Source organism: Lissotriton vulgaris, chromosome 4_1, assembly GCF_964263255.1.
Source record: "Lissotriton vulgaris chromosome 4_1, aLisVul1.2, whole genome shotgun sequence".
In the NCBI taxonomy this organism is placed as follows: Eukaryota; Metazoa; Chordata; class Amphibia; order Caudata; family Salamandridae; genus Lissotriton; species Lissotriton vulgaris.
This window is the reverse complement of record NC_141691.1, coordinates 1900868546-1900883778: the sequence shown is the minus strand read 5'-3', so window position 1 is coordinate 1900883778 and position 15233 is coordinate 1900868546. Positions and strand designations below refer to the sequence as shown.

At 44.5% G+C, this 15233-nt stretch overlaps 1 protein-coding gene across 5 annotated transcripts in view; it reads right to left on the bottom strand.

The window, feature by feature from the left end:
* The window catches only part of EFR3A (EFR3 homolog A), a 1108455-nt gene that overhangs the window by 123772 nt on the left and 969450 nt on the right, over positions 1-15233 (bottom strand). For all 5 annotated transcript variants that reach the window (XM_086966224.1, XM_086966228.1, XM_086966225.1 and 2 more), the window contains one exon: positions 981-1069. In XM_086966224.1, coding sequence (XP_086822350.1) covers positions 981-1069 — 89 coding nt within the window. The remainder of the gene's footprint in view (positions 1-980; positions 1070-15233) is intronic.

The following is a 15233-nucleotide window of genomic DNA, read 5'->3' as shown; positions in this document are numbered from 1 at the left end:
GCACTCTGACATGTGCCAGCTACATCTGCATTTACAGAATCGGTATTTTACCGAGTCTGTATTTACTGATTCGGTAATATAATATAAAATACTGATTCTGTAAATGCATGCCCTACGTCTGAAAAACGTAATACCGGTCGTAAACGGCCGAATTCGGCCGTTTCCGACCGGTATTAGGGCACCTACATCGGGCCCCTAGTCTTGCACCTGGAGTAGCCACACAATGAGAAATCTGCAGTTAAACTCAGCCATCAGAAATTCAAGATCTATAAATTATTGGCCAATAGACACAGAAGCAAGTCAACTGTGTAACCATGTAAAACCCGACCGGGAGACAGGAGATTCTTTCTCAAAGGTGCGAGTGGTCTCAAATGCTAAATATTTAGAACCCAAATATACTATTGGGAATCAATCTCGAGGTACAATGCTTCCATTTTCAACAACTGGAACTTGACAGATTATTTATGAAAGTTTCAATACAAGAAAGAACACTTCTATATTCTTCAGTAAATACTTATTAAAGATACTACTTTCAATGTCTAATGCTTTCTCAATATAAATGACAGATGCTGTATCACTAACGTTCAAAGTACTTAATGACAGACATAAATGTCAACATTCACAATTCCCCAATGTCAAATCCCTTTAAAAGTAACAGAAAAACATATTGACGCCAACTCTGCATCACGGTCATGGGTTCATAATAAATATTCATTCAGAGTTTTCTGATTTAACAATTTATCAAAGAACAGATGTTGGAGCACTGTTCACAAACACTGGTAATTGTCCTACAAGTGATGCTTTTCCAATTTAACACTTTGCCATTTTCTAAATTCATATTTCGATTGATCATAAACTTAGGAATTACGCTGTTAATGATAGAATTTAAGCAACTACAAGGCAAAGTGTGGTATGTCTTCATTTTTATACTGCTTGATATTCTACATACACCTGAAAAAACATATCTAATTAGAGGTTACCTTATCCTCTGTGTTGCTCCCGGTCAACATATCCACTTGAATAGATATTGTGTCGACGATGCTCTTCCTTCTTGAAAGTTTATCTTCATCTATTAAACAAATACCAAAATAACTAACAGTATTAAGGAGGATTTGACAGAATTGTATACGTCTATTAAAATGTAAGTACAAATTGAGCTGAAGCTCACAGAATCATGCATGCTGTCAATAGCGCGGTGAAGAATCGCAAAAGTGTTGGCAACCTTTGTCAAGCAGGCCCTGCTTCACACAAGAGAAGTGGGCTTCTATTACACAGAGCATGCCACCTCGAGTGAATACCGCTTCTATGGCCTGACTTTAGATCAATGATGAACGCATCTCCAAATAATCCTTAATGCTACTCCTTTGCCTTGTTTGGAAAAAATATGCCTTATGCTTTATGTAAAACAACAGGCTGTAACAGATTTTTGGGGAAAACACTTACAGAAACAGGATCTTTTCTTCCTTAGCTGTCCCACATACAATGCTGCATAGTGCACACTGGAGGTTTGATACAGAACTAATCAAAAGAAACAGCAGTCCACTTCACCAGGTTCATGTTCTTTCTATAGGTACAGATGGCTGCAGGGCAATTCTTACAGGTATTTGGCAGAACTCAATCTGCCAGTTGACAGGAGAAATACATGACATTATCCGCCCATTGAGCAGAATTGTGTCCCTTATCAACGCCCTATAGCAGAGCATCAGTCACTGGCCTTTGTGCGAGTGGAAGATTTCCTGGCAGCCACTTCAATATTCAACATCTCAAGAGTAGAGACCAAGGGGGGTAAAGATCAGTTTACCAGGAGCCAGAGTCTTCAGGGATGATAGGAAGTAGAGTAGGGCTCTCCCTCTTTCCATAAACAAGAGCTCATCATGTATAGGAGCCAGAAGGAGCAGGATGTTTGGGAACCAGGCTTGAAGCTGCTACAATGAGGCCACGAGAATCAAAGTGATCTTTTGAACTTTTCACAGAATAAGAGGGGCCACCGGAAAGGCACATACTGATGACCCTGTAAAGATCAATACCAAGTCTACAACACAGGTCAATCAGGAGATCTGGTAGGTTACCATGGTGTCAATGGTTGGGCAGCACCAGGCCTTGTATGTGAAAACATTTTGTCAATTTTTTCACACAGGATGAGAATGACGTTGCATGCTTAGAATGTCTGTTCTTCAACTGTTGAACCAGGTTGATGTAAGCGCCAGCAGGAACATGGCCTGGCCGATGGCCCACTCTCACACTTCAATAGTCAGCTGGCACATTCTTGCCTATGTGAACCATGGCCACTTTGGGAGGAGTGAAAGGAAAACAGTTAAGATCAGAAAGACCACTTTTAGCTCAAGCAAGCTGATATGAAGAGACATCATCCTGACCTATCATGCAAGGGTGTAATGCAGAGGGATCCCTCAAGTGAGCCTCAACTTTCCCCAACTCTTAATGAGTCAGTACAATATCTGATTTAGGGCGGCGGTAGATAGAAGAAATTAGTTACTTACCTGTAACTGTAGTTCTCCAGTATGGGAAGCTTTCATAGATTCACATCCTTGAATCCTTTCCGTCGTCATGATTGGAGTCCCTGGTACCTTTAAGATAGTAGCACCATGATAGGTATAGAGTAGAAAAAGGCCTAGGGGTTTTAGTTTAGCAACCTATCGTAGTCATTATTAAAAAATAGACCAAAGTTATATCTTAACCAAACATGCATGAATCACCCTATAGAACATTCCTGAGAGAAGCCCAGTACCTTACATTTTTGAGCACTTATGTTAATATAAGTATACTGAGAATGGAAAGGTAAGATCCCCAGGGGAGGAGGTTGGGCTGCATGTGAATCTATGAAAGCTTCTAATACTGGAGAACTACAGATAGAGGTAAGTAACTAATTTCTTACTCCAGTATTGGAACTTGCATAGATTCAAATGCCTGAATCAGAATAGCTAGCAGTTTAGTAGCACATTTACTTTAGCACATAATTCTCAAAACACATAACAGCAACTCATGCGCAGATAAGCGATATAAATGAATCATAACACCAAGCAATCAATAATTATATGTCAATATTAATATTAAGAACAGTAATAATATTTAGTCTATATATCCATCTGTGCATAAAATAGGAATCCATAGATAACGCTGTAAATGTCATACAGTAATAATTGTAGGAGGGTAGACCGGGATGGCTCACCTTATTGAAAAAGATGACCGAGTACTGCTTGGCCGACCGCGGTATCTTTGAGAATGGCTGAATCCAAGCAGTAATGTCGAGTAAATATGTATCGGTTCTACCATGTTGCTGCATGGCAAATTTCAGGAAGCGACACTCCCGCAAATAAAGCTGTAGAAGTACATATAGCTCTCCTGGAATGAGCTCTGACTCATGAAGACAAGTGTCTGCCTGCCTTTTGATGACAAAATGAGTTGGCATTTGAAATCCATCTAGAAATACTCTGCTTGGACAGCAGGAAATCTTTCCTTGGAGCGCTGTAAGAAATGTTGTGAAAAACCTGCGTTTTTTGCAGTAAAATATTTAGCCTTCGTCTGACATCCAGCGAGTGAAGAGCCTTTTTTGCTGCTGTCGAAAGGATTTGGAAAGAAAGTTTTAAGTACTACCGGCTCATTAACATGAAAGTTGGAAGGGACTTGGAGTATGAATTTTGGATTTGTGCAGAGAAAAAATATCAGTCTTGAACTGTAGAAATGGATCCTGTATAACGAAAGCCTGAATTTCGCGGATTCTTCTAGCTGAATTTAAAGTGGGGAGACCAGCCAGTTTCCTTGACAGGAATTTGATGTCGGCTTTATGTATTGGTTCAAAGGGATATTTCATTAACTGTGAAAGAACAGTGTTCAACTGCCACAATGAAGGTGGAGGCTTTACCAGAGGAAAAGTACAGAACAATCCTTTGAGGAATTCTGATTATTCTAGAAGACCACAACGGTGGAGAAGATCTTCTAAAACAGGAAAGAGCTGCCAAATTAACTTTTATAGAATTATTCGCTGAACCCGACTGCGCTAAATGTAAGATATGGTAGAACGTACTCCAGAGAGGAGGACTGCAGATGTATATCAGCTTGTTGGCACCAGATACAAAACCTTTTCCACTTGTGGCGGTAAGTTTTGTTTGTACTGTCAGCGTAGGCCCTGGCTAGCATTCTCTGCACTCCCTTGGTATGTTCAAATATTGAAACTCATGGAACTCAGGAACCATTCCAACAAGTGGAGGTGCCTGGGATCCGGGTGTAGAATTTGTCCTTGGTTCATTATTAGAAGATTTGGAAGAACCGGAAGCCGGATGTGTCGATCCTGGGATTGGAGAAGTAATTCTGTGTAACAGTTTTGACGTGGCCAGGCTGGAGCAATGAGAATCAGTTTGCAGGGTTCTGCCTTTATCTTCCTTTGGACTCTTGGGAGGAGAGGAATTGGTGAAAAAGCATAGGCAAAGATACCGGACCATGCAATTGAAAAGGCACTCCCCCATGCCCCTGGTTGGGGATGCCAACTTGCATGAAACCGGTATTTGTGGTTCTGGAGGGTTGAGAAGTGATCCAAGTCCAGTCTGCTGCAGCAAAGGAAGATCTAGTCTAGGCTCTGTTGGCGCAGTTCCCACTCGTGGCATGATGTTGTGAGACTGCTGAGTGTGTCCACCATAGTATTTTGTTGTCTTAAAACATGCTCCGATCGGAGGCAGATTTGGTGTGCTATAGCCCATTCACATATCTTTTGCGTTTCTCTGGAAAGCGTATGAGATCTTGTGCCACCCTGCTTGTTGATGTAATGCATCATCGTCGTATTGTCTGTATGGAGGAGCACTGTTGAATGTTGTATTCTTGGAAGAAAAGCCTGCAAAATCAGATGTGCTGCCTTCAATTCCAGTAAATTTATGTGGGACTGACTTAGAGTTTGGTTCTACCTGCCACTCACTTGGAGATTCTGGAGGTGAGCTCTCAATCCTTCCAGGGACACATCCGTAGTGATTACTAAATGGGCTGTTAACTGTTGTAGGGATAGCCCAACTGACAAATGCTTCTGGTCTGTCCACCACTTTAAGGCTTTTAGCATCTGTGAAGTAACTTTGACGATGTTTTCGAAGGAGCCGGTGGACTATATCCACTACTTATCTAGTTACTCCTGAAAGGGTCAAAATGTTGAGGCGACAGAATGAGATGAGCGGTATACTTGATGACATCACCCCAAACAATCAATCAATCAGGGAATTGTAAGCGCGATACTCAACCATGAGGGTCTCAAGGCACTGATGGGGAGGTGGAGAGGTATGCTGCTCCGTTTAGCCGAAGAACCAGGCCCCAAAGATAGACTTGTACAGTTGGACCGAAAGAGCCTTTTTTCTTTGGATGGAACTTGTTAGCATGACAAACCGTTGTCATTCTTCTGTGGGATACACCCTTGAGCATATAGTGTCCAACTTAGCACCTAGAAGGCAATCGTCTGCGATGGGTTTTGTTTGGATTTTTGTGGGTTGAGAGTAAGACCCAGTTGCCGGAAAAGAGCTGTGCAGGCATTTGCGGATGCTAGCTCTGGTGCCTAGGAAGGTGCATTGATCAGCCAGTAGTCCAGATATGGAAAGGCTTGACGCTGGTATTGTCTGAGAAACGCTGCGACTGGTGGAAGGCACTTTGTAGTGGCGCCGGGCAACCATAAACCTTAGATATTTCTTGTGCTTTGGGTGAATAGGAATGTGGAAAAAGGCATCTTCGAGGTCTAGGGTGGTCATAAAATTGCACTGGTTGAGGAGCTTTAGAACTTTCTGCAATGAGACCATCTGAAATGATTGCTTTTTCAAGTAGATGCTGAGGTTTCTGAGGTCCAAAATTGCTCCCCACTGCCTTCACTTCTTTCTGATCAGGAAGAAACGGGAGTAGACCCTTTGTCCCTCTGGGAGACGAGGACCTTTTCGATTGCTCCTTAGTGAAGCATGACTTTGACCTCTTGTTGAAGTGCCTTGAGATACCTCTGGAGGGAGGGTTGGGGTGGGATTGTAGAGGGTGGTGTAGGAGTGTGTCCGAATTGTACCAAGCGTAGAACCCACAGGTCTGTGATAAAACTTTGCCAATAATGGAGGTAGCTGGAAATGTTCTCTCCAAAGGTAGGGTAGGAGGAGTAAGAGAATGAGGTTGAGGTGGTGCTGGTGCTTTTAAAATATAATTGGTGGCGGTTGGTATCCTAGCCAGCACGTGCAGTTAATCCTCTGTGCGATCGGACATAAGATGATTGCGGCGGTTGTCTTTGCTGGAACTGTAAGACTGCGTATTCAAAGAATAGGAATGGTAACTGTACTGTTGATACCCCTCTGTATAGGAATGTTGTCCTCTTCCTCCGGATCCGCGAAAAGGAGTTTTCCGGAATTGTCAAGTCCCCAAACACTTGGTAGCATTGGTGTCCACCTTGATGGTTCTGAGGGTTTCCACTACATGTTTTCCAAAGAGGGCCTCTCGGTCATAAAGTAGGTCCAAGATCTTATTTTGAATTTACGGATGGAATTAGGTGGCTTTGAGCCACCTTTGTCGTCTGTGAACTGCTGCACCTGCCAAATGTCTGAACCTTGTGATGGCAACATCCATGGCAGAATCTATAATTTTGCTAGATGCTCCTTTTCCTTCATGTAAGATCTTTTTAGCCTCCTCTTTAGCAGCCTCAGGAAGCAGATTGATGTAGGGGGTAATGTCCGACCACATCTGGCTGTCATATCGCCCGAAGATCGACAGAGAATTTGCTGCTCTCAATGTTAGCGCCGACAGGGGTAATAAACGCTTGCCAATGGCGCCTGCCATCTTTGTCCAGAGGAAAAGAAAGAGGTGGCAAAGTATTTTTCGAGCAGCATTAGGCAATTTGCATGGCTCGGAGTCTGCCCCGCGAGACACACTGGTGCATCAGCTGTAGTTTTGTATTTTTGTCAAGGCGTGGAAGTACCGCCGGTAATGAAGGTGGGGTTTTCATTATCATAATGCATCTTTCCCAGATGTGGGCTATTATGGGTATGACATATTTACAGAACTGTTCCTTAAAATCATATACAAAACAGTCAAACTGTTTAGAAGGCATTGGTAAAGCAAAACAATTTGCTGCACATTCCAACAGATTATAGAATCCTCCTAAATCCTCTGAGGGAGAATCTACCGGAGATGGTGTTGGTGATGCAGGAAGAGATGCCATGTAATTGTCCCATTTTGTGACAGTGTCACAAAGCTCCCCTTCTTCCCTCTCTCCGTCCTAAGAGATGTTATCTCGGAGTGGAATTGACAGTGGAGTATTCGGGACTGAAACTGTTGGAGTAGCTGTTTGCTCTTGTGATCCCACTGGTGGAGATGGAAGTTTGGCAGCAGGCACTGACGTTGAGAAGCATCAGCGGTAATCCTCTAACATGAACTGGAGATCTGTGAATAAAGGTGATGGCATTGTCACCATCTATTGTTGATATTGCTGATGGCACAGCTCAGGCTGGGCATAATAAGTGTGGCCATAGTATTCCTTCTCATCGTTATTATCATGCTGACATTTAACGTGCAAGTCAGACGGACTATAGGTATCCCCAAGAAGACCTCCTTCATGATCTTCTGCTTCAAGGAGATGAGTGGGCAGAAGAGGCATGAATTTACTGCGGCAAGTAAGGTCTGGGCAATCACAATGGTTTGTAGTGTTTGTCTTGTTTTTCTGCAGGTGCATCAGTTTTCGTTGTCGGAGAACAGCTCGTCGACGATGGAGATTCGGCTGTGGACAGTAATTTAGGTGGCGACTGACTTTTCCTCGACTGATGGGCTTCCGCCGATGGTTGTGTCGTTGTCAATAGAAGTGGACTTGACGACAACGTCTTTACTTCTGGCGATTGTCATGTGCATCTATGTCGGCATCTTCTTCGTCCACAGAGTCCTCATCGACGATGGCTTCTCTGTCACCAATGATGTGCTTGGCAAGTGTGGATTCCCCGTGGACAGCAGCTTAATCGACAAATGTTTCTTAGACAGATTTAGAGGGAGATGAGTGCTTCGTCAATGGCAAAGAATCCACTGGCTTTGATCACAATGACAGTGGATTGGTCGAGGAAATCTGGGTCTGACTCGATGACGATAAAGATGTTGTCGATAGAGAGAGGGAGCAGGAGAGAATGCAGTTGAAGTCCCATTAGTGTAGCCTTTTGCTATTGACTGTGCTGACAAACCTTTTATGATCAGCAGAGAGCTAGTCGAAGATCTGTCTGAACGTTTTTTTAATGCCATTTTGAGCTCTGAAAGTGGTGTTGCATGCTCAGATACAGTCTACAGTCTTAGACTTAGATGGGTGTTCTTTTCTAAAGACTCTTTTTTGCGCTCTAAAGAGGAGTCAAGAAAGGACTTTTTGGCGCTTTTACTACAAGGATTTTTTGTTGAGTGTGAGGGATCACTCTTCCTTTTGAGGGAAATTTTTGAAGAAGTAGATTGCTCACTTCGAGTCCGACACAGGATCAGAACTGGTTTTAATTTTTTTGGAGCCAAATGGGAAGACATCCTTCACGGTCCCCGAGAGTCTTATTAGAAAAAGTGCGACTCACGCCACTGGAGTCAAGCTATCCGGTCTGAAGACGGCTGGCATCCAGAAAGCGGTCCTAGGATGCTTGATTGTGGTCCAGGGAAGACATGGCTTGGCAGTTCAGGCTGGACTGTTCCCATGAGGCACAGGGTCATGACTGATTTGCATATGGCCATGTCTGAACTGGGGTGGCTTGGTGAGCAAAATAACGATGGATTAAACCCAGATCTGTGACTGGGGTGAATGTTTTGCCATTGTGCAACATTCCGTCCATCATCTTGTATGTTTTTCATTTTGGAGTAGGACTCTTAGTTGGATTGGTACAATCAGTAAATCTATTCATTGTGAGCGTCTTCTATATATTATCTCTTCTTCATGCAAGTAGCACACTCCCTGAAGAGAGCCTTTTTAGCCATCTATGAGATAGCTTAGTCAAACCTGGTGGCAAATAAACCGATATAAAGGATGGAAATATATATCTGTCCAAAAGTGTATATCATAAATATATACTTTCTGTCAGAAGTTGTAGATGTGAAAAGCTGAGCAGAGCTCAGAGGACATTCCCTAGCCCAACGTGCAGTAGAATATCTGAGGTACTGGGCTTCTCTCAGGCACATTCGAAGGGTGATTCATGCTGATTGGATAAGACACAACTTTTGTCTCTTTTTAAGGTCTCGCTGTCCAGCGAAAGACATATTGTTGTCGGCTTGCCGGGAATGTGAGACGGGGATGTGCACGCGCAAGCCCTCAGCGATTTCACCTCGTGGGCGCACATGCCCAGCCCGGCGCCGTGCACATCTCCTGTCTCACATTCACAGTAAGTCAGCTTCTCGCCACTCTTAATCGCGCCCACACCCAGACACACTCACGCATGAGCACACACACACGTACACCCACACACACACACACACACGCAGGCACAATGCATCAGGACGAACACACACAGACACACATCCCCACATATACACACGCACAGCTAACTGACACAGCCACACATATACACACGGACAGCTACACACGCGCACACACACAGCTACACCCACACACGCGCACACAACCCCCACTCACCAGGCTCTTTTCTCGTTGTGCTGCTACGGGATGTTCTGTAAGTTGAAGAACCTTCCTCGCACCGTTATGCCTTGCCTGCTCTCTCCTAGGAACCCCATCACTCTCGGAATCCCTGCTTTCTTCTGAGCTCCCTCTGCCTCCAAGGTACCGCGCTCCTGAGCTACGTCACCACTAGCCTTCTACAGAGGCGGGGAATCTCCTGGAACTTCGCAGGCTCCTGCATATTAAAGTAGAGCCCGCCTCTCTCGCCTGCGTTCCACGCCTCGTTATTATTCAGTGCTTTTGTTTCTCTGAGGCCGGAGAGGTCTGCTACCCCTTGTCCTGCATTTGTGCTCATCAGCACTGCCCTGTGTGTGTTCAAACACTGCTCCTTGCCCTCTGTGTGCTGAGCAGCTCTGCTCCGTGCCCTACGTGTGTTAAACAGCACTACTCTGCATGTGCCAAGAAGCACTGTTCATTGTCTACAAGTGCCGGCACTGCGATATGCCAGGGGTGATGAACATCAAGGCTACGGTGTTATGATTCCTCGTGGCGCATCCTACTTTTACCGCTCTGCACTTCCGGTCATCTCGTTCTTGTTTTTTATCCCTCCTTTCTCCATTTGCCATTGCTTTCTTTTTCTTTCTGAGTCCCATTTGTGCCTTGCCCTCTTTATTGTTGTTTGTGCTCAGAACAGCTCATGCATATCCTCAGTACCACCGCCCGTGTGTATTCCGCTGCACCGCTCAGGGTTCTTGAGTGCTTGGCAGCAGTGCCCTATGTGCCATGTGTGCTCAGCCAGTGGCGTAACAACAGCCTCCGCAGCTCTTGTGGTGGTGAGGGGCGAGCTCCAGGACACCCACAGGGCCCCCACTGAGGCACTGTGAACTGTTGCACAGGCGGCTGGCTTAAATGGGTCAGGAGGGGAGGGGTGGGCAACATGTATAGGGGCCCCCCTCAAGTTTTGGTGCGTAACTGTTCCCAACAGCACTGCTTGTTTATGTGCGTGCTCAGCAGGACAGTTGGGCTGTGCGTTCTCAGCAGCACTGCTCCCTACCTAGGTGTTTGTTTTCAGCAGCCTTGCCCCATACCCTGTAGGTTCTCAGCGGCGCTGCTCCCTGCCCTATGCGTTCTCAGCAACACTGTCCAAAAGGAGAGTAAAACAGCTAGTTTCAGCAGATCTTAATCTTATGTGTACAGGTTAAGTGAAAAAGAACCCAAAGTGTATTTATAAAAATAGGTATTTAATTTAAGGCACTCACTAACACAAACAAGGAATAAATTAAGACATTTGCAATCCCTTGTATATTCAATGCTTTAAATAAAGTCATCCGTGTTTTTGTGCTGATGAGTATCGTCTCCTGGGAATATGATGTTCAATACTCAAAATCAGTGGCGTCTTACCTAAACCACAAAAAACACCCCTAGTCTCACAAACTTCAATACATTTAAACAGTTAATTCAACTGATTAAAATTTTCATGTATTAATCCATTCTTTTTGAGTCTTGTCGTTTATTCAATGGTAGTGTTGTTTAAATCACATTACTCCTTTACATTATTGACTTCAGAACCTTCTTCAGTCAACGCGCCCTAAGCATTTCGGGCTGAGCCCTTCATCAGGGGATTTTTCCTGGGAATGTAATGGTGTACATTCATTTTAGAAGCTGAATACTGCCTTGATTCAGCAGAGACTATATAAGTACTGGTATATTAAATGAAAGAAGAAATGCTCTAAAAAATTCCATGTGAGTGGTGTCCAGATGAATATCATGCACATAGGGAGCTCGGTTTCTATTTTTCTCAAGGTAAGTGGCCGATAAACATAAGAAAAATAAATAAATTGTGCCAGGTGAGTTTTAAACCTCTTCACAAAATGAGACGGAAGTGCACGGAGGACATTAAAGTACAACTAGTGTTAGGTGAGTCTAAAACGCGTAGAGAAGTGTGGGATAGAAATCAAGTTGCGATCTAAAAATACTAATAACAGCGTATTCGCTAAAATATCACGGTGACCTAAGAACAAAATAAAAAATAAACAACTTGCCATCAAACGTGTGTTGCTTTACTCACAGAGCAGGATTCTTTCACCACTTTGTAATTCTCAGGAATTTTTCTTCCCCTTTTGTTCTAACCGTTTTCACTTTCAACACAGACGTACAGGAAAGGGTTGGGATGATCCAGAGGAGGAGCTGGACAGTGGGGAGGATACTGCCATGACCTTTGTCCAGTTTTGCACTCCCACAAAGGCTCCCCGATCTGGTTTGAACTGGAGTATGCAAGGAGGGCAGCAAATGTGCCCTTCAAGCAGTCTCAGTGGCACTGGCAAGCGCCCCCACCCTGCCCCAATACACTAAACCCTGTCTGGGAGGTGGTCGCACTTCTATTGCTTTGCCTTCCCCTGCTCGAGCTTGGCTCAGCAGCAGGAGGGCAGAAAAATGTCTCTGGTCAACAGCAGCCTTAGCTTGCTGTCCGGTTTTGGAAGAGTGGTACCAGGAGCACTAAGGGCCTCCCGGAGGAGCTTTACAGTGCATGGAATCATACCTCCCACACTGTTTACGGTGTGGGGGTATGATTCTAATGAACAAGTTACTCACCCTCGGTAATGCATTATCTAGCAGAGACTATCTAGCTGCAGATTCCTTACCTTTGAATTCCCCAGGCTGGATACAGAAACGTTTGATGAGCAATACCCCTTATGCGCTATGTCGGGTGGCTCTAATCGGCTGTGCGTAATGTCATCAGCGTCATCAGCGTCTGTTATGACGTTGCAGTGCCTATATAGGCGCCACCCAGGTATGCAGACATCAGTACTTTTAGTTTTTTCCACGCCAGAAGCACACAGCCACGAAGTAACTGATGTAGTTGTGAGCAGAGATAGGGCCCTGAAAGGAGGAAACAACCCTAGTTCTACAATATATGTACAAAATAGGGAGACATGGTTGGGGTTCTAAGGAATCTGCAGCTAGATAGGGTCTCTACCAGATAATACGTTACCAAAGGTAGGTGACTTGTTCATCTGATAGAAACTTCTACCTGCAGATTCCTTACCTTTGAATCAGATACCTGAGCCATACCATCCTGGCCGTGGGTTGCAGACTCGCATCCTAAACTAAGAAGTTTTGCAGCACTTGACTGGCAAAATTTCTGTCCCTGCGCATATGACCAGTAAGGCAGTAATGTTTTGCAAACGTGTGCAAAGAAGCCCACATCCCTGCCTGACAGATGTCTTGGACTCGGACATCCCAAGCCAAGGCCATTGTCGTAGCCTTTCCCCTGGCGGAATGTGCTCTTAATACGTGCTTGTTCGCCAAAGTTCGCCAAAGCATAAAAGATCTTGATGCAGAGAACAACCCAGTGAGAGATGGTCCTTATCAGGGTTCCAGATGTTTCCGCAGGAATGTCATGGACATGAAGAATAAATCCTCAACTTCCCGTAATCACCTATTGCACCCAACTAAGTCAAAGTGAATGGTAACCCGGGGAAGAAGGGAACAAAACAAGAAAAGGTAAAAGTCTGTTATCAGGTCTCAGGTGAAGCAGAACCAGGCAAAATAGAATCAGGCAGGGACAAGATAAAGCAGTAATTAAGAACAAAAGGGAACAAACTGGTAAGTATAGTGAAGAGAGTATGCTAGGTGTGTTGCTCTTAAATACGCTAATAACTACACTATTTTCCCTTCTTCAATATGTGTCACTAACTGGTTCTAAATGTGCAACTCCAGCCTAAAGGAAAAGATAAAGACTACTTAGAAGGAAAATAACTAACATGGATTTGAAACTTTTAACATACTATGTTAATACACCTACCTCTGTGCCAGACTTCTATCCTTGTGAAGGTTCCCAAAATAAAATATTGTGTTCTGTTTCAAATAATTGTTAACCTTTACTCAGGCAGACTTTTCTTCTTTTGTAGTAACTAGAAAAACATGTCTGGCTTGCTGAAGGAGCGACATCCACAGAGACGACAGCACAGGATCAGATAAGTAATTTATAATAAACAAAAAAATAAACAAAGTCAGGCAGTGCAGAGCACTGTTACCCGTGTACAGCCTGTAGCTTTCTTTTTGTCTTTTCTTCTTTGCAGGTATCAAGTTTGTGCAGAAGGGATAAACCGATCTACAGTGCACTGAGGAAACACCAGGAAAGAATCAGGAATCAGGAACTTGAAGATGACGTCGGCAAAGAAGGGACAACTAACGCGACGCCAAAAACCATGTCAGGAGGAGAACGCCAGCGAGGCAGGAGCTGAAGACTGAATTCAGTTGGGAGAGAGACAGCAGGGACACCGGGACGAGCTGAATGCAATAAAAGAAGATCCAACACTTGCAGTAGACGCAGGGAATGCACCAGAAGGTAAGTGAAACTCCTGTGAGAAAGACGCGAAGCGTCTGAGCTCGGGAGCGGCTGCGCTTCTGCCTCATTATGGGCTTCTGCGGATGCGCGCCCCCTTCTAAGGTGGCCATTCTTGTAGTCCGGGAATGACTTGAAGCACGTAGCCACAGGCAGGACAGTACACCCACCCCTACGCCCCTGACGCGTTTAGGTTTCTCAGGATACTGCCTATGGAAAATACCCACCAAATGAGGAGAGCGTACCTGACTAGCAGGTTCCCAGGTACGTTACTCAATGCCATAGCCTTTTCAATGTACCAAATACTGGAGCCTACGTCTTACTCTACATGAATCTATGACAGCCCCTACCTCATATTCTTGTTCATTATCCACCAATACAGGGGCTGGGAAGGTAGGGAGACGCATGCCAGGAGCCACCGGTTTCAGAAGAGACACATGAAATATAGGATGCATCTTTAAGGTAGCCGGAAGATCCAGTTTCATAGCAACAGGGTTCACTACCATATATATCTTGTATGGGCCTATATACTGAGGTTTGAATTTGCAAAGCCCTCTCAGTGCCAGATTTTTTGATGACAGCCATACTTTGTCTCCCTGACTATATCCAGGCTCTGTTCGTCTGTGGACATCAGCTCCTTCTTTATATTTTGCTTTAGCCTTGCCTAGATTTAGTTGTGAAGTCTTGTGAATGTCTTTTATCTCCCTCACAAAGGTCTCAACTGCAGGGACAGAACCAGAAGAGGGAAACAGGGATAGGATAGCGCGTGGGTGAAAACCATAAGTACAAAAAAAAGGGGAGAAGCCAGTGGAGGTATGACAACTGTTATATGAAAATTCGGCAATCCACACCATCTCGTCCCAATCAGAGAGAGTGTAAAACCTGGCACCTGATATATCGTTCAAAACACTGATTTAATCTCTCAGTTTGACCATCTGCCTGGGGGTGGTGGCTTGAAGACAATCTGACATCTATCTGCAATAGAGCTCCCAACCCCCTCCAAAACCTGAAAAGGAATTGTTGCCCCGTGTCAGACACCAGAATGGAGGGAAGTCCAATAAGGAATAAACACGGAAGCACATCCGCTAGTTGTGGGGAGAGCCTTTAATGGTATGAAGTGGGCCATTTTGTTCAATAAGTTCACGACAACCAGGAGAGTAGTATTCCATTGGGTGGTTCTCGGTAACTCTGTTACGAAATCCAAAGACACGGTATGCCAAGGCCAAGGTGGAACAGGTAATGGTCGTAACAATCCCACAGGGGGTTGATGAGAGGCTTTCCCTTGAGCACAAACATGACAAGTCCCGATAT